The sequence below is a fragment of the Cyprinodon variegatus genome, unplaced genomic scaffold (genome assembly GCF_000732505.1).
Source record: "Cyprinodon variegatus isolate N-32 unplaced genomic scaffold, C_variegatus-1.0 Scaffold474, whole genome shotgun sequence".
Lineage (NCBI taxonomy): Eukaryota > Metazoa > Chordata > Actinopteri > Cyprinodontiformes > Cyprinodontidae > Cyprinodon > Cyprinodon variegatus.
In genome coordinates, this window is record NW_015150927.1 from 131970 (window position 1) to 154369 (window position 22400).

Sequence of the window (22400 nt, forward strand, 5' to 3'; positions counted from 1 at the left end):
AAGTGTACTTAAGTACAGTAACAAAGTATTTGTACTTCGTTACCTGACACCTCTGAAGTTTTGAAATATATATTTCTGTATTATTGTTCAAAAACACTGAAAAATGTAGATCCAACATTGTACTTTTTTTTCTTGGAAAAAGGGCAAGAGAAACAGGTTCTGCATGTTTATAATGGCCAAGCTTTTTATCATAAAACATTTGCCTAAGCCCAACTCTAAATTTCCTCACACCGCACTCCTTCTCAGAAGAGTATAATTCTTAGGTGCTTATGTGAAAATATACATATTTTTTCCAAATAGGCACAACCAATTTTTCAATTTCTAGCTAACACACTACTACTTAGTTAATATGAATCTATTTGTTACCATTTCTTTCTCATGTACCTAACATTGTACATCTGTTTATATCTTATTCTTTTTCAGTTTTTGATTAACTACGGTGATGAAATCTGTTCTTAAATACTAGTTTGTTGCAATTTTTTATGGAGATGTTTAAAATTAAAGATTAAAAAATCAACCGTGGACATCCAGGGATCTGCACACTTATGATCACTAAATACAACATACGTAATTGCCAACATAACATGCTTACAACAACACTCTTCAGTATGGAAGTTGTTACTAAAGAGAGCAGACTAAGCTCATATCACTATAATGAGGTTGCTTAAAGACAATTCAGAGGAAGAACAGCGATAGAGGAAACAACTGTAATCAGGAAGAGATGTTTTTAATTATTTTACCTTTTGCATTTAAAACTTTCTTTGTTATCAAACTTCCTGGGAATTTGGGCAGCCATTCAGAAATCTGAGTTAATTTTGGTCTTAATTATCTCAGATAAACCCTCTGAAGTCATCTGCATCTGGATTATTCATTTACTCTAAGACAGAAGTGTACTGTAACATTAAACATGCTCAGAAACAAACTTTTTTTCTTCTCCCTGCCTTTTCAATGTTTGTTAGGGTTTCTTTTTGTTAAATGGTAGAAAACTGAATAAGAAAGACCTGTCTTGAGCTTTTTTTAATGGGTTAAATGTTGTGCGTATTATTCCAAAAAAAGAAAATTTAAAACAATCCACTGGACTTTGTTTCCAAGTTTGAAGAGAAAAGAAAGTACAGTGGATTGTTTTAAATTTTCTATTTTTTTTTTGGAATGACCTTCCACAAGCTTCAGACAATAGTTTGCTGTCAGTTTGGCCCATTCCTTTATGGCAGAACTGCTGTAAATGGGTAATGTTTCTAAGCTAAATTGTTTATGTCTTTTCAACTCTGCCCCAAAGTTTTAAAATCTTTATACCCTTTGTCTAAGTGCTTGCAGGAAGGCTAGAAAAATATATAAAAATGGTGTTAAATCAGTCTTGTAATGAGAAAACATCTGACAACTATAATTTTCTTTGTCTAATATACCACAAAGTCTTGCAACTCTTCATATGTAATTCTGTAACAGATCATTTTGGGGACAGTAAAGTATACAGCAACATTAATATGTCAGAGGATTCATAATCACATATTACTCCTTCTATAAAAGTATTCTAATACAGTCTGATTAAGATTACATTATATTATAATATTTAATGGGAATAGCTTTATAAAGAGACTTTTTGATTGATCCTTGTTGATTTGTTGGATCTTTGCAGCTGATTTTGCTTTTAAGAAACATTGTGTGGATAAATTTATCTTGGAACAAAATCCAAAACTCACCAACTTCAGACATTTCAGGGACACTGGCGTAGTACACCTCTCTTTCAAATCTTGGTGCGTTGTCATTGATGTCGTGAATTTTAATGTTAAATTCAGTGTCGGGTTCAAGTTCTGCATTGGTGTTTCTGTCCAAGACCTTAGCATGCAGTGTGTACATGGCTTTTTCTTCCCGGTCTAGCCTCTTGGTAGCGTGGATATCTCCAGACTTCTCATCGATCAAAAACAGGGTGCCAGCCCCATCTCCAGTCAAGATGTACTTCACCGTGCCGTCGCCCTTGTCAGCGTTAGAGTGCAGCTGAAAGTTATAAGAGAAGTTTATTAAAAACTGAGAATGCATTTTAGAAAGTAATTTAAAAAGAACAATGGTGACATCAACAATGAATCACTTGATCTAAACATTTGTAAATCAAATACCAGCCTTTTTTGGCTTTCTAGACACAGTTCAGTTTCACTTTCAATAATTAATTTGTCAGAAAAACAAATCAAAACATATAACTATACATTTCTATTACTATTCTGGCTATTGCATCGCAATAAAGCCTCCTAACCAACTAAGATCTTTCTCATAATTACCTGAAGAGTTTCCTCCATTACAGAAAAAAAAACACTTTAATATATATACTGCCTTTGTTCGAGTTGTAAAAATTATCCGAAAGCCTTCCATAAAACAGTTTGAAACTAATTAAGACAGTCTAAGAGGGTTAGTCTTTTGCAACTTTTATTTCTTTAATGGGTTTGCATTTATTTCTGGAATCAATCATGAAAAGGCTTTACAAAAGATTAGGTGGTGATATTGCGAATTAGATTACAAATGCCAAATAATAAATCATGGTGGTTCCCCATTATGGACTAGTGAGCTTTGAACTAGCACCACTGTGACCTTGACAGACAAGGGGAAGGGGATGGATGGATGGATGGATGGATGGATGGATGGATGGATGGATGGATGGATGGATGGATGGATGGATGGATGGATGGATGGATCATGAAGTCTAATGTTGACTTATAATATTGACAAGCCTCCAAGTAACTACTTTTTACTGGAACTGAAATAGAGGCTACATGCCCTGCTACCCCCCAGCCCCCATTAGAAATTCACAGACATATTGCATTGAGCCAATAACCCTATAACAAACTGAAACTACAGCTCCCAATACCCCTTGCTCTGATGTCACACCAGAGGTGATAAAACCCCTCCACTGGTGTCTTTTGAAGTAAGCCACTGCTTTGGAAAGAAGCTCCATCATAACCTAGTGCCAGCTTGTTTAAAAAAAAAAAAAGGTGAATCATGTGTTGCTGCACCTTTGCTGGTTGAAGCTGTTACCTTCCCTATTATTCCATCCAAGAAGGAGCTTGTTAAGCTTGAAGCCTTCATGAATAGAGAATTTGCAGTCTTTCCCTGCACTCACACTTTGGTTGAATACATTTTAGCCTATGCAGCTTAATAATATAGAGACATTTTTTTTCTGTTTTTTTTTTTTTTTACCGATAATTATAAATCAAAGTTGTTAACGTTAACTATGTGTTAATTCAAACCCAGGTCCACAGTTGATTCGATATCCACATTGACTGATACATTAAGTTAATTGTTAATTGAACAACTGAAGTGTTTTATTTTTATTTTTTTGTCATAATCATTAAATCCTGGTAGCCAGTATGTTAACATAGATCAGAAGACTAATGTATAATTTCCAATTGGAATTATTCATGATATTCGTATCAAATAAGAAGAATTACACAACATACCATTCCCATCAGCACTTTTTAAAAATGGTTATAATCTGGTAATCCTAATGTATGTAAAGTTTGTAATTTAGTGAATGAAACAATCTTGTTAATCACAATTGGTCTTAATTGAAAAAGTTAGAGAACGAGCTAATTTCAAACAGTGAGACAAAAATAATATTAATATTTGAGACAGTGAATGTAAACATTTGGAATTAGCTGATAATAATAGCAGTGTAGTTAATGTATTAAATGCATTGATGTTAAAGATATTTAAATACAACTAAAAGCTTTTTGACAGTATTTATTAAGATTTTATTTTTAAAGGTCTGACTTAAGACTGTAATATCATATCTGTGGCTCAAAGAAAACTAGAAATCTTTAGTCTCTTCTAAAAGCAAGTTAGAAACATGCTTATAAATTTTATTTTATTTTTATTTCATGTACTGTTGGCTCCAATGAAGTAGTTTGTAATTTTTATATCTCAAAATATCCCTTTAAGTTATGCATATTTCATTCTTCAACTTGTAGTAATTGTACTGTTATTTTGTCTGTTTTATTGTCAGTATCTTATACGAAATCCTCATTCAAATGTTCAGCATCCTTCTAAATTGTTCAAAATATGGTGAATACAGCTCTCCATAAACTTGATAGTAAACTATGAAATAATGATGTAAATCCACCAAGGAATCTGTCACTAAATCCTTCTGCTATGTCAAAGTCTATGTCACCCATTAGTCAAGGTCAAATTAGCTTAGATTTTCTGCCAGATTGGACCTTTAAAAAATGACAAAACTCTGAGCCACAACAACAATTACTAAAATTAGTCACCTCTGACCCATCCATCACCTTGCAGAAGCCTGATGTCACTGAGGAGTAACGGCAGCATATTGTGAAAGACATTTGATTCAAGCTCATTACTGCACTGGATCTGTCAGCAGATATATTTAGAGCACTATCTCATGGGCTCACATTTTAAATGACAAGGAGTTAGGGACGCAGAGTGTACCTCAGTGGCTTATTAATATTAATGCCTGCATGCTGCGCGGGGAAGTAATTATTTTTTTCCCCCGCGTTTGGAACGAGCGTTGCCAACAGCACAACTTTTGGATGGAAATCAGAAAATTCAATGCCAGAACGGCCACTGTTCTAGGGTAAGAATTAAAGAATGGGGACAACTTTAGGAAACAAGATGCCGTCAAGTTCAAATGAGCAATATACGTGGAATTTGGCACTGCGTTTGAAGATATTGTCATGCAGATGAAGCCTATTTTCCAAAGTCTATTAAAGGAGAATATTAGTCTGCTTGAATGTTTACTTATTCATTGTTGTGAATTAGAATTCCCTCCTGAGCTTGAGGCCAGTGAACCAAGGATTTAAACTGGATGTTATGGATGTAAAAGCTGCTGCAGCTATTGACTGTAATTTATGGGATAATTTAAGTAGGAAAGTATATGTATGAATTTTCTTGCCCCAAAACAGGCTTCCTATTCTAGATAAAAAGCCAGCTTAGATGCAAACGGGAGGACCGGAATTGCAAATTGGCAAGGGCTAAGAATCCAGCAGTATGCGTTATTTGTTAACGCAAACCACATCCTATTATAAAAAATAAATGAGAAACAAACACAGAAGCACCTTCTTCCTTTTGAAAGCTCATAATTCAACAGTAATCCTTCATCCTCTACTTCCAAACCAAATGTTTATCTAGGATATATGAAGTGCGGGGGGGGGGGACGACGACTGATCTCCTCAGCAACATGAGAGGAGCATATTTCATCAATGTTATTCAGAGCCGAGCCTCTTCAAATTTCTTCTTAATTAGGCCAAAAGAATTTCCGACCATGAGTTGCCCCCCCACTAAGATTGTGATTATATTTTGAGCACTGGTTTTCATGTGATTACCATACTTCCCTGTCTGTGTTGCTAATGCTGTACAATAATTAAAATATTAAATGAACCAACAACAACAAACAAACAGTCATCAAATATGCCTGTACTTAATCTATGAAGCAAAACAAATGTTTCATTCTTTGCAGAAACTTGTTAAGTGAAAGAAAAACTCTATAGGGATCTACATTATATAAGGTCAATATCTTGTTAGATGGTGAACCTCCAGGAGATACTCAAACCTTTGAAGATCCTTGGAGGGTTTTCTTCTGGTATCACCCTGCATTAATGATATGTATATTTCTATCATTTCTGACCAACTTGCCTGTTATACTGTTTTCCCACAGTATAACATGCATAATAACTTACAGTACTGTGGCGATGCTCGGTTGGGTCAGGTCTATACGAAGGGTTTGCTCTAAATGACAGTTTTCAATGATTTTCAATAAGTATAGTTTTTGTTTTATCTTACCGGAACATTGACTTTCACGTGTTTGCCACAAACCCTACATCCCATGTATTAAAAAAGATCTGATTTCTTGACTGTACCAATGCTGTACAACAGATTTTCCCACCTGAGCTGTGGATCTCGGCTTTTCCTCCAGAGATTATGAAATGAAGACAAACCATCAAGCAGCCTCCCACTTGCTGTGCTTTTTAAATGTATAGCTGCTCAAATCTTTGGGTGATATATCCATTCTGATTCAGAAGTACTGCTAGTAGTAATAAGGCTGTTCATTGTGGCAATTGCACTGTAAGAATTTTTTCTCCCCTGACATTTTGCCAGAAATTTGCCTGGCTAGCAAATTCACTCTGTGGCCTAAAGGCTCCACTAAATCATAAGATTTGCTGGTTGTCAGTTTCACCTCAACATGGTGGTTCTGGATTTGATGGAGCAAGTCACAGTGATTTATTTACTTTGAAGTGCCTAACAAAGCAACTAGTATCCATGGGTCTAACAAAATGTCTAGAGATCCTCCCAGTACAGGTATTTCTAGAAGCTAAAGGCCTGAGGTAAAACGAGGACATTGGACAAGTCTCCATACAGTAGTAGAGTTTACCAAAAGCAGGAATAGTCCGAAGCAGCTGGATGGTGATTCCAAGCGAGCTAAGGGAGGATGACGATAAGACCTTTTAGGGCTAAATTAAAATGACTTTCTTAAAAGTCAAAGACAAACCTCTTAAGAGCATTCCTTACTTCATCCTTTAGTCAAAATTACCCTCAATTGTGACGAAGAAAGCTTCTCCCTGCTGTGCACCTCTACCCCATTTCACAGGCAAGGGTTTTTAAATTCCTACAAATTTTTCTAACGGGTATCATTATGAAAGGGTATTCTGTTATCTGCTTCACCTGTCAGTGGTAATAATCTTCTGCACTATTAATATAGATCTAAATATTTAGACAATAAGCTTTTTTGTCATTAATTCCTGCAAATAACAAACATTTGTACAAACAGTGACAGAGTGAATTATTTAAAAATATGTGAGGAACACTGATTTATCCAAAAAAAGTACAACCTCCAATAAATATATCTTACTTGAGAGGCTATGAAATTAAGTTATACCCTTTGCTAAGATATAAATGTCAGTTAAAACCTATATTCATGACTTAAATCTGTTTCAGTTTGCACAGCTTGGAAAAAATGTCTTGGTAATTTTGAATAAGTGTGCCACAAAGTGTTTTTGCACAGCCTCCTGTTAGAAAATCAAATGTTAGCACATCCACACTATATTTGTAGAGACTTAGCTGCTCGTCTTCCAAGGCCCTGCTGCACAAGCACAGCCTCTTCAAGGCCTTACAACAGAAGCACAGAGGAGAGCCTTGATGAGTTAAATCGCTTTGCACAAACACTGAGGAATTGTCAGTAAAGCAGCAAAAATCATTGGCAATTCTTGTCAGGTCTCTGGTAAGCATTGCTTGCTGCTGCAAAGAGGAGATAGCAAAATAGAGCACAGAATGGATGCAGAATAATTACTCTTTCTCCTCTCTCTCCTTGTGCCTTTTAAGACCTGGGCTCTGATTCTTCACCGTCCTATAATATCGAATCTGCAGGTTAAAGTTGCAGCTCACTGTATCTCTTAATGCGCTTTACTTGCGCGAAAATTTATCAAACGAAGCCTTCGCAAATTCCCTTGGATGCTTATTGTCCAAATATTAGCACAACAAAGCAAGCTACCTTGAATATTTTAATTTAGGCCAGCACATTTTGTTTACAAGGCTCAGCACAATGCAGTGTACCAAGAATTTAATAGGATTTAGCTCACTTCAAACACACCACTCCAGTGCTCCTGAATCCAAAGTTTGCGGCTGTATTGCTCAGCATTGCAAGTGTTCACACTTCACAGCCTCGTTTAAGAAGTAGGCCACCGCAGCTGCAGACAGCACAGTACTCACACTCACTAATGGCCTTCTGAAAGAATGTTAAAATAAGACTTTTTTATGGGAGGGGTTTACACACTTTCTTTGCACTTGATTGCATAGTATATGAGTGGACTAGCGGATAAGCTTTGCTTCTTCAAACAACGTCGACAGCTGTAACAAATCAGAGGGTAAAAGGTTGGAAATCCTACAAACGGAATGAGTAATTGTTTGTCTATGTCATTTTCTGGTATCTGTCAGCAGCATTCGCTAAGCCAGAAAACAGCGTGTCTTTTGAACGCTGCGATAAGCATTATTGTAGAGCAGAAGTGCACTGCTTTTTCTTTCAGCTGAGCAGAGGGCTATAAAAGACTGACAGTTCTTTACATCTAGTTTCACTGCCATAATCAAGAAATCAACCTCAAGTGACAGTTAGTGAGTGTGCTAGGGCTGATTGGAGAGGTTTGATTGAATGTGAAATAAACAAGGTTTCCCACAGTGCACTGCAAAAGGCTATTAAGTGATCTTTATGCGGAAGACCATCAAGGCTTTGATAGCATTGTACAGAACATGAGTTCTTATTGCACTTTTATTACTTTCTTTGTTTCCCTCTTTCTTTATAATGTTTCTTTCAGTCTACCTTATGATTATACAATTATGTTATGTATGTAATATATAATTTATGTCATTTATGTAATGGGCAATTATGGGCTTAGCAGAGATTTGAAAATCCTTAGACTAACAAAAAGGAATAAAGCTCATATGCTTCTCTTAATTTATGTCAATTTTTTCAAATGTACATTTTTATTTCATTCAAAAGATCAGGTCCTAATATTGGTGCCTAAGGTCAGACACAAGTCTTTAGTTTTTGCTGAGTCCAATCTCTAGTATGTTACTTGAAGGCTGGTCTCTAGCAGACCAGTTCAGGTCAGTCTCAAATTTTTCTACAGTACAGACATTTTTATATCTAAGGGAAAAATATTCCAGGAAATTACAGCTTTTTTCTTTTTGTATTCTTTTTTTTATTATACGTTGTATTTGTATCTTTAATGGCATCTTGCTTTAACTCTTTGTACTGTACTGTATGTAAGCTACTGCAACCAGAATTTCCCTGAAGAAGTAATGCCAAGGGATAAAAAAGTTGAGTCTAAACCCAAGTCCAAATCAAGTGCCCTGCATCTTCTAGATACAGTATGTCTCTTTTTCACCTGCTTCCATCTGAATAAAATGGCTGAATTACCTTCTCGGTATGCAGTCAAGTTATCCAGAGTCCTGCTAATGACTTGATAATCTAATTAAGGTGTGTGGAAGCAGAGGCACAGCTTTCAGGACAAATATTTCAAAGACTGACACAGACTTGACTGTATTCTGTAGCCAAAAGTTTTAGTCCTAAGTTTTTGCTGCGTTAGTAAATGACAAATGTTTTTCGGTTAAGGGGTTAAACATGCAACCCATGTACAGGAGACGCGGTCAGTGAGGTGACCATCACGGGTTCAAGTCCTGCCCCAGTGACTTTTGCTGCATGTCTTTTCCCTCTCTATAGTCCTGTTTCCTGTGAAAATGAAATCCAATAATGCAAAAAAATTATAACCTTAACAATCAAATTTTCCCTATTTTATCTTAGTCCAAACCTCCATTATTTTGCTCTAAGTTCAAGTCAACTGGGCAGTCATCAGGGCAGATGGAAGTCTTAAGTGATTTGCCTCAAGAGTAAATAATATCTCTGACACAAATTAATATTCTTACATAGGATTCACACTATTTGCTGTGCCTTTGAAAGAGATTTACTGAAGCATATTATCATATCATTTAAGTTTGGGTATACACAGTAAAATGATGATGATCCAGGTCATAGTCATTCCGTAAAAGTTCAAAAAATATCCACTGGACTTGGTTTCCAAGATATGAAGATGTTTCGCCACCTCTCCAGGAAGCTTTTATCCTTAGTATAATGTTTAGCCCTTTTTGGTTCGAGTTTCAGCCTCATTGTGTGTCCTGTGTACTGTGGTATACAGAGTGTAACAAGGGAAGATTTGTCTCTCACGACCAGCTCCCGATTACAAATTGTTTGGTCAGAGGAAAATCCAACATTCTTGATATTCCGTCAGCCCTCGTGAGGTGATCATAGCATGCCGTTGAAGGAGAGTTTAGATTTACCTATCCCTTGCGTATTGCACATGTGCAAACTTCTTCTCTGACTTTACTTCTGGATAGACATGTCCGACCAATGCTATATCACTAAAAGGCTGAGTCCAATATATGATTTTTGGTCGTACAGGATGAGCAGTCGGATCGCATCAGAATCAGAGCGTAAAGTGTAAGAACAGACATCTTCAGCTGTGAACTTTTTAACACTGTGGTTTTGTTGTAGAGTTTGAACAGTAGCTGAATACCATGATTGAACACTCATTAACACTTTATATCTTCATATTTTTTTCCAAAAATTTATCTTAACACCTAAAATTAATACTTGTAAATGTCCAGGCAATATTTTCAACATTAAAGCAAGATGTGTAATATTTACACCCCAACAAAAAATGCATTCTCTTTTGTGGCTCAAGAGAAGTAAATCAACACCCTCAAACAGCAGACATCATTTGGTTTTTAGGCTAAATCGGGTTGGTCTGTCATAATCTTATATTTCTCCAGAAATCATTGTTGAAAATCGGGTTGTGTTTGGTTTGTCTTATTTTATCCAACGTTAGTCTAATGATAGACCCAATTTTCAAGATCTTTACAGCGATCTGACCAATTTTTGCTTGGTGGGAATGCTTTTATTTAACATAGAAAGGTCATTGCAATTGTTAACCCTAGTGATCAGTCTTCCCAATCGATTACTATAGCACATGATTTAGAGGCTTTACTTCTACTTACTATGAGTCATCAGTTTAAAAGATTATAAGAAATAAGTCCCAGAGCATAATTATTAAGAGTTAACACTACATTTTAGAAGGTACTTGATTAATACTTAAATAGAAAAAACACAAATACACTAGATGTTATGAAATAAGCGATCCAACAAGTGGTTTAGTTTTGAAACTCACACAGGCCTGTTACTTCCCCCTATTGTTGGTAAAATAATAAATGTCCTAGGTAAAGTTTTTTTTATTTTTTTATCCTTCATTGTTGTTTAATGCAGAGTGCAGTTTCATATACAGTATCTGCATCTCTGTATAGTTAAGCTGAAGCTAATTTAAACAGGTATTATATAGGCTATAGTCTGCTAGTCAACCCCCGCAACCCAACTGGCAAAAGCTCTATAAGCTCTTGTCTGTGCTTTACAGTCTGTGAATGTTTGCTTTAGTTTAGAATGAAATAATAACACATTAACTTTAAATTTGCCTTAACTCCTGGTACTACAGGGAGCTGTCTGTAAACATTGAATACATGTTTCATACATACTGTTTATAGTGTTACCATGGCAATCATTCAATTATGTACTCTATGGCAAGGGGGAAATAATTCATCCTATCCAGCTAACCTTCACAAGTCATTATATTATTATTATTATTATTATTATATACATATATTTTATTGGAAACCTTGAGTCCCAGGCAAGTCTATTTTAAAAAAAAATGTTTTTTTTTTCTCCATACAGAAAGCCCATATCCTTATCTTCAGCTACCACAGTATAGATGTCAGATTAAATAATACTACTTATACTTCAGCGATAGCATCAAGGTGTTACTTTATTGTATCTATTATACTATATCCGTTGGTTGTGCTGTTCTTTTTACATCTCTTTGCAGATGATAAAGCAGACTCAAGAGGTTTTATTGTTATCTCCCTTTTATCTTTTTTTTTTTTCTGTTTCCTTTCCTGTTGTACTTACTGTACATTGCAGTGGCCATATAATCTGTAATACTCTCTGCATGAATTATAATAAAGCTATTTATAAGCATAAGTCAAGCGGAACGCTATGGCGATAGCCCTACTGCTCAACTTGTAAAAGGAAAATCTGTTGGGCTCTCTTTTTGGCATCAAGACAATTTTTCTTATTGCCACATTGCCAGACGGGACACCATAAAAAAAAATAATAATAATAATTTGTTTGTAAATTCCTTTCTGTATTTTCATTTGTGCCCTTCTTCACTTGCCATATTATTTATTTTTCCTTCTCAAAATGGCCTCATTATAGGTGCACCCTTACCCTGTCCTGCTGAAACTATTGAATTTTCCGCTATAAGGATCATAAGCTATTTGTAAATCTTTAGGCATATTAATAACTGTATGACTGCTAGAGAAGTTTATGTCCTCATTTACACCACTGTTTAAGTGGTGAATCAGACAAGCATTTCCCTGTATTTCCACCATCTTCCCTTTTTAATACTCTCTTAAGACTCACAACTTCTTGTGTTTTACCTGAGCAGCTCTCTTAAAGTATAGGTTGCCTTTGTAAAGAGCTTCTTTCTTACTAAAGAAAAAGTCGGAGCATCAATTTTTTAGAATTCCTTGAGTGTCACAAGGAGCTAGTTTGGGGGCATATTCTCAAAGAATTATGCGCCTAAGACAATTAGTTAAGAGCCCCTGACTGTTGAAGAGAGGATTGATGCTACGGTTAGATCCAAAGACAGCAACAGTTCACGAGTATTATAGGGAGTATAGAAAAGCCTCAGCAGAGTTTGAATTTTACTGTTCACAAATCATCATGTTGAGGACATTTAAAAAGAAACAAAAAACTCCCAACATGCCCATGTTTTGTTGTCCAGGTATGTTTACCTTGTAATCCAGACTGCATGTAATAAGGATGTATTCACACCTGTCACATTTGGTGCCCTTTAAACAAACCAAAGTTTGTTAACCCTCTTGTTCGCATTTTTTTTTGCAAGTTTTATTGCAAGTTTTGATTCATGTGAACCCCCCCAAACAACCAGAGCAAGACCAACTTTTTAATCTGATCTTTGACCACTTCACATGAGTCTGCTTGCCCTCTGAGCAGATTAAAAAGCAGCATGAAACCAGTCCAGGAAGTTTAGAAAGCCACCAGTAGTAAATGTAGTATTTATGTCATATTAAATCCACTATCTGTTTCTTAGCTCCACAGGTGCCTGCATCCTATGTATTGCATGAACCATTTTTCAATATATATATATATATATTTTTCTCTCTTTTTTTTCCTTTTCTCTGGCCTGCCCTAGTCATTTCTTTCCAGTTGGAGCAATGATTGTCATAAGTGTAGCTTTGTTGAAATTTTGAGTTTTCTTCCAAAAAGTGCCATCAGACCAAACAAAAAAATATTGTCTACTAGCTCTTGACCAAACAACCCCTCAATATATTTTCCTGAGGAAAAACACCTGAAGAAAATGTTAAAAAATCCTGAAATATTATGTTTCACTCTTGTAAATATTGATATAAAGGTGTATGCTTGAGAAAATTTGAAAGAGACAGTATGTTTGATTTTCAGAGGAGGAAACCTTTGCTCATTACAATGTTTAGAGTCTTGTAATTTTTCCTCACATACTCTGAAGTTTGCTTAATTCAAAATTTAAAGTGGGTATGATATAAAGGTGTGTTTGTTCAATCAGAGATGTTAATTCAATTTTAACAAAACGTAGAAAAGCAGGACACTTGTTATTTTTCCTCTAAGAAAAACTTTACTAAAGTTTGTCAGAAAATAATGATGCCAAGTTTGGGCTTCTGAAACAGTGTGACAGAATATCAATAATTTAGTTATTTAAATACTGGAATAGATACTATTTTGGCTTAAAAGAAGAACTTCATTTTAGGAAAGGAACCTTGTACCAACTGGGGAGCATGGAGGTGGAAATCTTATTGTTTGGGAACGCTTACCTTCAAAGGCAAATGACAGTTCCCTTCAAAGAATCCACCTTCAGTTTTACTTTTAATCAAAGGATTGTAGAGCAAGATTTAAAGCAACTCTTAAATTTTAAAGCTTAACTAGAATTTGACCAAGCCACATGACATTGACCTCCAGTATACAGTTGATCACCAAACTTTTTCTCAGATTGAAATCAGAAGATGAAAGGTTACTACAAGAAATATCAGGCGGGGTAATATTAGCCAAAGGGGTATTTTCTTTGCTGTATAAATAAAACAAGCTGTGCTAAATTCCAGTCCATTTCCTGTGCATAAATGCTCAGAAATATTGTTTTTAATTATTGGATATTTGTGGATCAGAAGACTCTGCTCTGCTTTGTGCAGATAGATTGTTTATTAGTAGAGGCTAACTAACATCTAGCAACTATTAGAATTATCTGAGGGACATACAACATCAACATACATGTGCTATATACTTTAGATTGGAGATTTGTTTAATGGGTTTAAATTAAAATATATCTTAGTCTGGCTGCTTTAACGGGGATAACTACTGGGGAAGAATCAGAAAATTTAAGCAAATTTAAAATACGTTTATGTTCTGCATGAGTCATAGTGTTTTAGGAGATTGAATAGAGTAATGATTAAATCCACAGGATGGCACATCATTCATTATCGGACTTGTCAGCAAAATAATGTTTTTCCTGTTTTTCAGCATCCTTCTTGAAGTTCTGTCTTTTTCCTTGCCATCACAGGAAGAGTCTCTCTGTTGTTAGATTTACTGATGCGTATCGCCACGCCTCCCCCTGTAAAACTGAAGCGGAGTGAACCTTCGCCGACGCCACCACCTGTAAATTATTTAACTGTCATGATGTTCTGACAGTTTAATGACTTTAGACACAAGGAGAGTGTGGAGACGGGCGAATATGATTGCCACAAAAGTTGGGTGCCAAAAGGCATCAAAGAGTTCAGGAAAAAGGAAAAGTCATTGATGATTCACCGGATGGCTCCTTTTATACTTCACAGCACCTGCTTTGCTGCATCATCACATATCAGAGAGTGAATTTATATATATTTTTGATTGATATGTTTTCTTCTTTTCCATTTTGTCTCTCTTTTCTGTTTTATATACGCTGCACCTTTCTCCTCACACCTCATCTGGATGATGGTTTCTGCAGAGGAAGTTGTCAGCCCCTCCAGCTCCCCCACACTCCCACCCCAACCAACCCTTTCACCAGACACTTGTTTTCTCCAGAGACTGAGGTGCCTGATGAAAGCAAGCCTTCTTCTGGGAAAATTGGGTGTTGACAGTCACCTCATTTCCCTCTGAGTTGATAACGGCGCCGTTCTACCATCCTGCTTGTCTTTACGGTGCGCCGACACGCTGACGGGAACCACTCTGATCTCTCTGGGACTGGATATGAAGAGTGCCAAAATCTCTCCAAACCATTGTTGTTCTGAAGTTCGGTATCAAAATAAAGTCCCATTTATGCCCAAAGCTTATGTCAGGTATGTGTCCCATTTAATGTGTTTTCATAACAAACTCTTATCGTCCTCTTCATCATTCCCACTGACCAAACATTGGTTGAACGGACATTGAAAAGACAACATGAATTACGTCCAAACGACATCTACATTTGGCTGAAAAGTGAAAAGCTGTAATTTTCAGATCTACTATTGGACTAAGGTGGTACAAAATAATTTCTGGACTATGATGGGTCAACAATATTTAGCCCAAAAGCCAATGTCTAAATGACGTCTGGTGTTTGGGTTGTTGTATTTGATGAAAAGTTAAACCCAGGACCGTCTTCAATCCTGTTTGTCAAAATTCTGGTTGCAAATTTTCTTTAATTATTGCTTCGACTACATATGGGCAAATTAGGTACATTTTTTTTCCTAAATCTCACATACATAGGTATGTGATAAGTACCTTTGCGTTTCCTGTTTTGAAAAAACTGACCACCTTTTAAAAGGGTTTTAATGAACTTGCTGAACACTTTTTCTCTCAATACATCCATAAACTTGACTGTATTTCTTCAGATTTTATCAAAATACCAACATGTGTAGTTGTAAAGTCGATGGGAGATGACTTAGTTTTGTTTCTTCAAATAATTTATAAAACTGCTAGAAACTAAAATCCTTCAGCATGTTCTATTTTCAAAAACCCTTGAATAATGGCCTGATTGAAAGGAGAGAATTTCTGAACACACATTTTTAAATCGTGACAAATTTTTTTTCATGGAATGTAGGTGGAGACTTTGACAGGGACATCTAAAGCATTGATATTTTTTGATCTAAACCTCTTCTCCCTATATTTAGGTTTCTTTTAAGGGTTGAGATGAACCTACACCTTATTTTAGTTTTTTGCAGGTGGTGTGTTTCTAGGATCAGGGTACAAGGTCACTTCTTTTTTTTTTTTAACAAATATGATCCTTAATCTGATTTTAGTCTTATCTTTTTAAAATGTGACTCCAGTGAAAAAAAACTGAGGAGGATTTGATGTAACTTGACGTCATTTTCCATTGACATCTTTTACAACTTTGCGCCGGCATTGGCCAGCAGTAATAGCTTTCATAAAGCTAGACGGCAGCTGTGACAGCACTGCTGAGTGGAGGGACAGCGAGATGTTAGACCTCATTAATATATCAAGGGAAACCTTCAAGTCAAACTGGAAGGGTTGCACATAAATCATTTGAATGAGTGATGTAGCTAACGGCCATGCAAAGTTTACACACGCTCCTGCAAACAGAGGAGTTTGCATTGCTAAAAGGAAACTAAGTGGGTGGTAATCTGTCCTTGTTGCAATGCTATAAAATAGATCGCAATGAGTGTCCTGCCTTAGGGTGAGGGAGAAATGGAGCTGATGTATGGTTAGCATAGTCTTTGTGAAGTTGTTGACAACCTACCACTCTGTTTGCATTCTTATTGCAGTTATGCACATGTGGGTTAGTTCGGAGCCACAAAAAGCTCATACTGTCACCGAATGAAGGGAACATTGTAAAAGTATTGTTAATGACCTAAACAACAAAAGAAAATGAGATTTCAGAAAAAGGAAAACAGCATCAGGACCTACACTCTGAAAGTACCCCAAATAATACTCTGTCACTCAGCCTGTCAGTTCAGGTAGGAAGCAATGTCTGCTGCTGTTCCATGACTCTGTCCAACCTATGAATTGAATACAGCTCTGTCAAATGTTCAGAGCTTCAAGGTATTTTTTCTGATCAAACTTCACTTATAGGTATAATAGTGTCATGATCTTGGTGCTAATGGTTTGTTTTTTTCCTTTCCTTATTGCTCCCCTGTCTAATTGGTTCTGCGGCTGATTAACGCAGATCTTTTCCACCTGGTTCCTCTGCTATTTATGTTGTGTGTTTGCCTCCCATCTGCGCTTGGTTATTCGAGTGTTTTGGTGAGACGAACTCTAGCATTCTTTAGCCTGTTCTGTTTTTCTGGTTATGACCAGGTTCTGACCTGAAGATCTCGAGTTTTGCTTTGCCCCTGTCTGCTCTGTTTGTCTGATCTGTTTCAAACTGATTCCTGGATTCTACCGGCTTCTGAACCTGGACTCTTCATCTGACTCCGGCCTTGGATTTCCCCTTTGGACTCGGTTGCTGCTCTGCGTTGGCTGGCGCTCACTCACTCGCTCTCTAGGAACTCTGTGGGGCGACGCCCGCCGCTACTGTGGTCTAAACTGCCCGTTTGGATTCAAATGTGTTCTCCGCCAACGGACTGAACTTTGAATCAGGTCAGTGACTTTGCTCCTAGTCATATTCAACTGCACATCCAGTCACTGACCTGTAATCTATCTCTGCAGAGATCCGCCCCTCAGCTGACGAGCAGCCCTGCACTCCTGTTTGCTTATCATAAACTCTTTGAACTTTCCCACTGCCTGACCCATCCTCTCAACTCAAAAAAAAAAATGCACATGCTTAACACTGTACCCACTCATGAGAGGGAACATCTATTAAACATGTGCGAGAGCGTGCAAAAGCCAATTTCTCCTTGTGCTCTGTTTAAAAGTTGCCATTTGCATTGCTCACACAAGCTTACTTTCCAAAAGAAGAATTGCAATTTTTCCACTTTGTCAGACTCAACATCAGTAAGTGAAAATGGGGATGAGCACGTAGGACTGACTTATGTCAACATATCACCAGAATGATTGACAATTAGGGGGACCACTTATTGTGATGATCCAGCCGGAAAAAGAACATCCTCCACCATACCTTTAATATGTCACATCTTTCTACTTGACTTGTCTGCTCTCTTCATTGGTGTTCATGATGTTGTTCACTGATGTTTTAACATATGAGACATGAGTCAAGCAAGTGTAAATTTCTAGAGTTTAATTTAGGGTATCAGAGTAAAGACATTTAAATATAAGTATAATGAAAAAACAAGAAGTTGGCATGGTATGAATATGTTTGTACGTGAAGTCAATGGTTACAACATTGCAAATAATTGTCAAGCACCCATTTTTAAACAGAGGTATACATTTTTATCCTATTAAGTTGTACAGTATATATTAATGTGTAACTATTGTTCAACTGCTATTTTAATATCCTAAGGTTAATGGATAGTTGATACGAGATGATGTTCCTCAGTGTTCACCTTTGATGGCAGCCTCCCAGTGAGGAATCAATGGAAGTTTGATTTTAGGTATAACTGTACATTTTAGCACTGGATTAGGAGTACATTGGAAGGCAGAGGAGACAGACCATTTGTATGCACTCATGTGGATCTGATTGCTCCTGTTAGCTCTGCCCGTAACAATCAGACTTCTGGCAGCCCATCCATCTCCAACCAATTACATCAAACACTTCCCCAACAAGCTAAACCAGCTATAATTAGTCTGCAGACAATGCACTTGGACAGCTTACCTTGCCAACATATTGATGGTCATTTCCCGCGTACTCCTCAAGCAGAAAGAATTGATTCCACATCCATCCCCGTTTGGAGCGTTGAAGAACCTTCCCGTCACTCTCTGGCATCCCAAACAGATTCCCAATATTCCCAGGAATGAAAGGAAGAGCAGTACTGGGCCACAAGAAATAGAGCATCAATAGGAGCAGAGCCTGATTGCCTATCATGGTATCCAGTCAGTAGGAAAATGTCCGGAATGACTTGTGATTATGGAAATAAGCTTCTAAAAGGGTAAACACTGGAAGGTAGCCTTGTCAGAACAGGCATTGTATTCCCCTTCACTTGTGTCCTTTAGGATTCTGTGAAGAGAGAAAACTGCAGTTAGTTTGCGCATCTTTTCACTTCATGGTTCTCTTAAAACCTTTGCTTGAAAGAAAAAAAAACAGATTACAGCATGAGAATGCTCTACTATCCATAAGCTTGAGCAAATATATTCTATCATACCATCAGTTTGTGCTTCATAAAATCAGAAGCCAGACAAAATATGACAAAACCAAGAAAAAAAAATGTCTCTTGCATGATTTATGTATGAGGTGTAAAGCCTTAAAGTTTCTAATCTGATACTAGAATCTTGTCTAAATTCAAATGTACTCAGAGTAAAACTTAAATAAATGGAAAATGTATTCAAACATGGTTTACACGCCTAGGTAAGGGTATATTTTTCATCACATGAAAATGTCGGCTGTATGTCTTTGGTAATACATGTAGCACATATAAATTACATTTTACAGATGCTTCACTTACTGTAGTTGCACTTTTTTTATTTTTATTATTAATGCCAACCTTCCATAAAGAAAAACTGGGAAAATTGTCAAAATATATTCACCTTTTGGTAGGCAATATTTTACATTAATTATGTCTGAATAATAACAGAAGAAAGCGCATAACTAATGATTAGCGGCGTTTGGCCACAGATGTGGTCAAATGCCTTAGAGAGGCATCTCCATCTGGGGAAGGTAAACTCAACCTGGACACAACCCCGACGTTTCTTAAACAAACAGCATTTTGAAGCCAAATATGGCTTCTTAGGCTTTTGATTTAGGAGACAACAAATTTTTCAATTAGTTGACTATCTGCAATCCCCCTTAAATAAAAAATGATGCCCCTTTTTAATAATTAAGAGTAAATCTTGTGTGTTCAAAAAGTTATGGGAAAACTTTTTGCAATTTTAGAAAATAGAAATACTTATAACGATGATTGACTGAATGTACTCTAGCTTATTTTGCTTAGGTTTTTATTCATATAGTGGCCCTACGTCTGTTTACTTCATGTTAATTTCTAATGCACTCACTTGCTAGAAATTTTTTTTTACAAAACTGTAACACTGATATTGGGATACCTAGATCAGGGGAGTAGAATGCCATCACCTCATACCTTTATTGTGGGCTGTGATTAAATCTCTTAAACTAAGTCGCAACATACACCGCTGAGAGAGCAAACTTAAAGTACTCTGTCTCACTGCAATTATCTAATGTTTGTCACCTTGAATGTTTAAGTTCTTATTGTGTTTTTAACGGTTTTGTTTGGTGTTTCGTTCTTTCGGGAGTTACTTGTCTGTGTGTCTCTTTTCTCAAATTTGAATCAATCTGACTGAATGATCTGGTGAACTGTAAAGTGCCTTGAGAATGCATGTGTTGTGAACTGGCACTATATAAATAAACTGAATTTAATGTATTAATAAAGGACCATATTGGTCCTTTTTTGCATTCAGGCCAAAACAGAACTTCTCCAACTCAAAAAAAAAATAGACTCGTGAATTATAGATTAGGCAACAATAATAAAATATTTTAAACCCAGTTTGCTATTCGTGAATCCTTCATTTGATTTGTAAAAGCTCAATAGACGCAGATTTTTATTTCTTTATTTACGCACCGTTATAATAGTAATTTCGCACGGCTCTCATATGGCCTTTACTAAAATTTCAGATATCAAATTAACATTTCACTAATCATAAAGATGGGTTTGAGGAATTCTGATCTTACTCTTCTAAAGTTTTGAAGAGTTTCAGTATTTTGTTAAGTAGAGCAAATCCACCACTTAATTCTAATGAAGACTCTGTTATCCTGTTGGAATGTATTTCGTACTTCTAAACATTGCATTCATTAAGTAAAAACAGGTTAACAGTACAAAAAATTGGACTGCTCACTTAAATAAATGAATAAGTGCTACCTTAACAAAGACACCAGGCTTATAGATCTACTCCCAATAGCTCAAGAACAAAATTAGGTTTGGAAAAGTATTTTAGGTCATTTTTTTTTTTTTTTTTTAGTTTAGGGGTTTAAAATGCTAATGGTGGTAAAGAATGAAGTGGAATTGCTTGTTAGCTGTTTTCCAAATTGGAAGCTACAATCGCAACCCAACCTTAGGTTTATAATTATATTTGTATGCATTGTTTCAAACTCTAGCTTCCAAAACAGGCGAAAATAGATTGTGTGTTGCCCAGAGGAAGTCAGTCAATTTTTTCTTTTTTATCTTTACCCCCTTTTCAAAATCCCTCACAGTTTTTAGATGCTTCTTGAATTGTTGGGAAAACTGTTTAATTTTAGAGCCACTATAACTGAAGTCATATAGAAAACAAGTAAACTAAAATAAATCCACAAAAGTGTGATTGTAATGGCTAAAATATAAAAATGAACCCTCAGGTACAGGTTAAGCTTGTGTTTGCAGATAAGCTGTTTTCTGTCATTGGCAGTCTTCCTTCCAGACCTCAGTATAAGGCTGTATCCCCAGCAGGAATGGCCCCTGACAGGTAATTTGGGTGTGCATGCATAATTTACTGTCTTTTGGGAGTTAATCCTAATAAATCTTTCTCTTTCCTTTAAAGCCATTTGTGAAAGCCGAAGTAGTAGAATTATCCTGAAAGGCATTGAATGTCTCTGGGTATGTTATAGTAATGACATACAGTATATAAGTCAGTTCCTTCACTTTTACTTACAGTTTGCACAAGAACTGGCTAATCAGCTTTGATGGTCGCAGGATGAAATTGGTATTTTTCATTGAATGATTGTAACAGTTTAGACAAAGCATGACTTTCCCCCCAAATAGTTTACATGTAATACTGCATATGTGGATAAATTTTGAACATTGCGCAAAAGGATGTGTGTCTTGAGTCTGCACTAAGTTGCGGGTACGTCTGAGGACACAAGTGTGCCCAACTCTTTGGAAGCCTTTATTCTTACTGCTGATTAAAAACAAGGATTCATCATGTACCTCAGGGGAGGCTTCTCTTCCTTTGTTTGGAGATTTAAACAAGAGCTGATGTCCCTCAGGAGATAGTTGCAGGAGAAAGTCAGTACAGCTTAAAATAAAATCTAATCATTTTACTATTTCATTTTTAGCAATCTATATGTACTAGAGTTAGAATTCAAATGCATAAATTCCAGAATTAGAGTGTATTTAAATCGGCCATGTACAAATAGAGGCCAGGGGGGGCATTATTGACCCCTCAGGGAGATTTTGTCTGGCCCTTAATCAAAATTCATGAGTGATATGAATTTGTTTGCCAGCTTAGTCTAAGAGAGAGAGAGATGCTAGTGTATTTTTTACAGTTGCAAAGATAATATAAAAAAATCTGATGTCAATACTACATGCAAGGCTTTTTTGTTGTTGTTTTATATTTAGTTTGACAGTAAACAGGGCAGAAACACTCAGTGACTTTCCCTGAAAACCAGTCTTAACAGCCTTGTTGGATAAATTTGCCTAAATAGAGCAATAGTGAATCATGTCCTGCTCCTGTTGATGAAAATAGACCCAGAAAAAAAGCCCAAAAAAAAGCCAACCTGACATAGGATGCTGCTTATTTATTTCCTATTCGTAACTAGGCAAACCGATGAGAACTTTTTTATGCATGCAGTGACAGATACAGATTACTTTTGTACGGAAATTTGATTTATTTCCTTGTGTCATTGAGAATGTTGTATATTCACGTTGTTGTTGTTCACTTTATCAAGTTAGCACCAATTTACAACACATCATCTCAATGCACTGTACCGAGGCACTTCAATCCATGCCCCAGTAGCACTATCAAGAGGACATGA

General features: G+C 36.4%; 1 protein-coding gene across 2 annotated transcripts in view; it reads right to left on the reverse strand.

The window, feature by feature from the left end:
• LOC107094276 (cadherin-10-like) overlaps window positions 1-22400 on the reverse strand; it is a 56065-nt gene that overhangs the window by 29477 nt on the left and 4188 nt on the right. Inside the window, exons 2-3 of one of the 2 annotated variants that reach the window (XM_015389803.1) lie at window positions 18321-18662; window positions 1698-1992 (exon numbers count right to left, since the gene is read on the reverse strand). In XM_015389803.1, coding sequence (XP_015245289.1) covers window positions 1698-1992; window positions 18321-18530 — 505 coding nt within the window. In that variant the 5' untranslated portion in view covers window positions 18531-18662. The remainder of the gene's footprint in view (window positions 1-1697; window positions 1993-18320; window positions 18663-22400) is intronic. The other variant, XM_015389804.1, reaches the window with a different exon arrangement.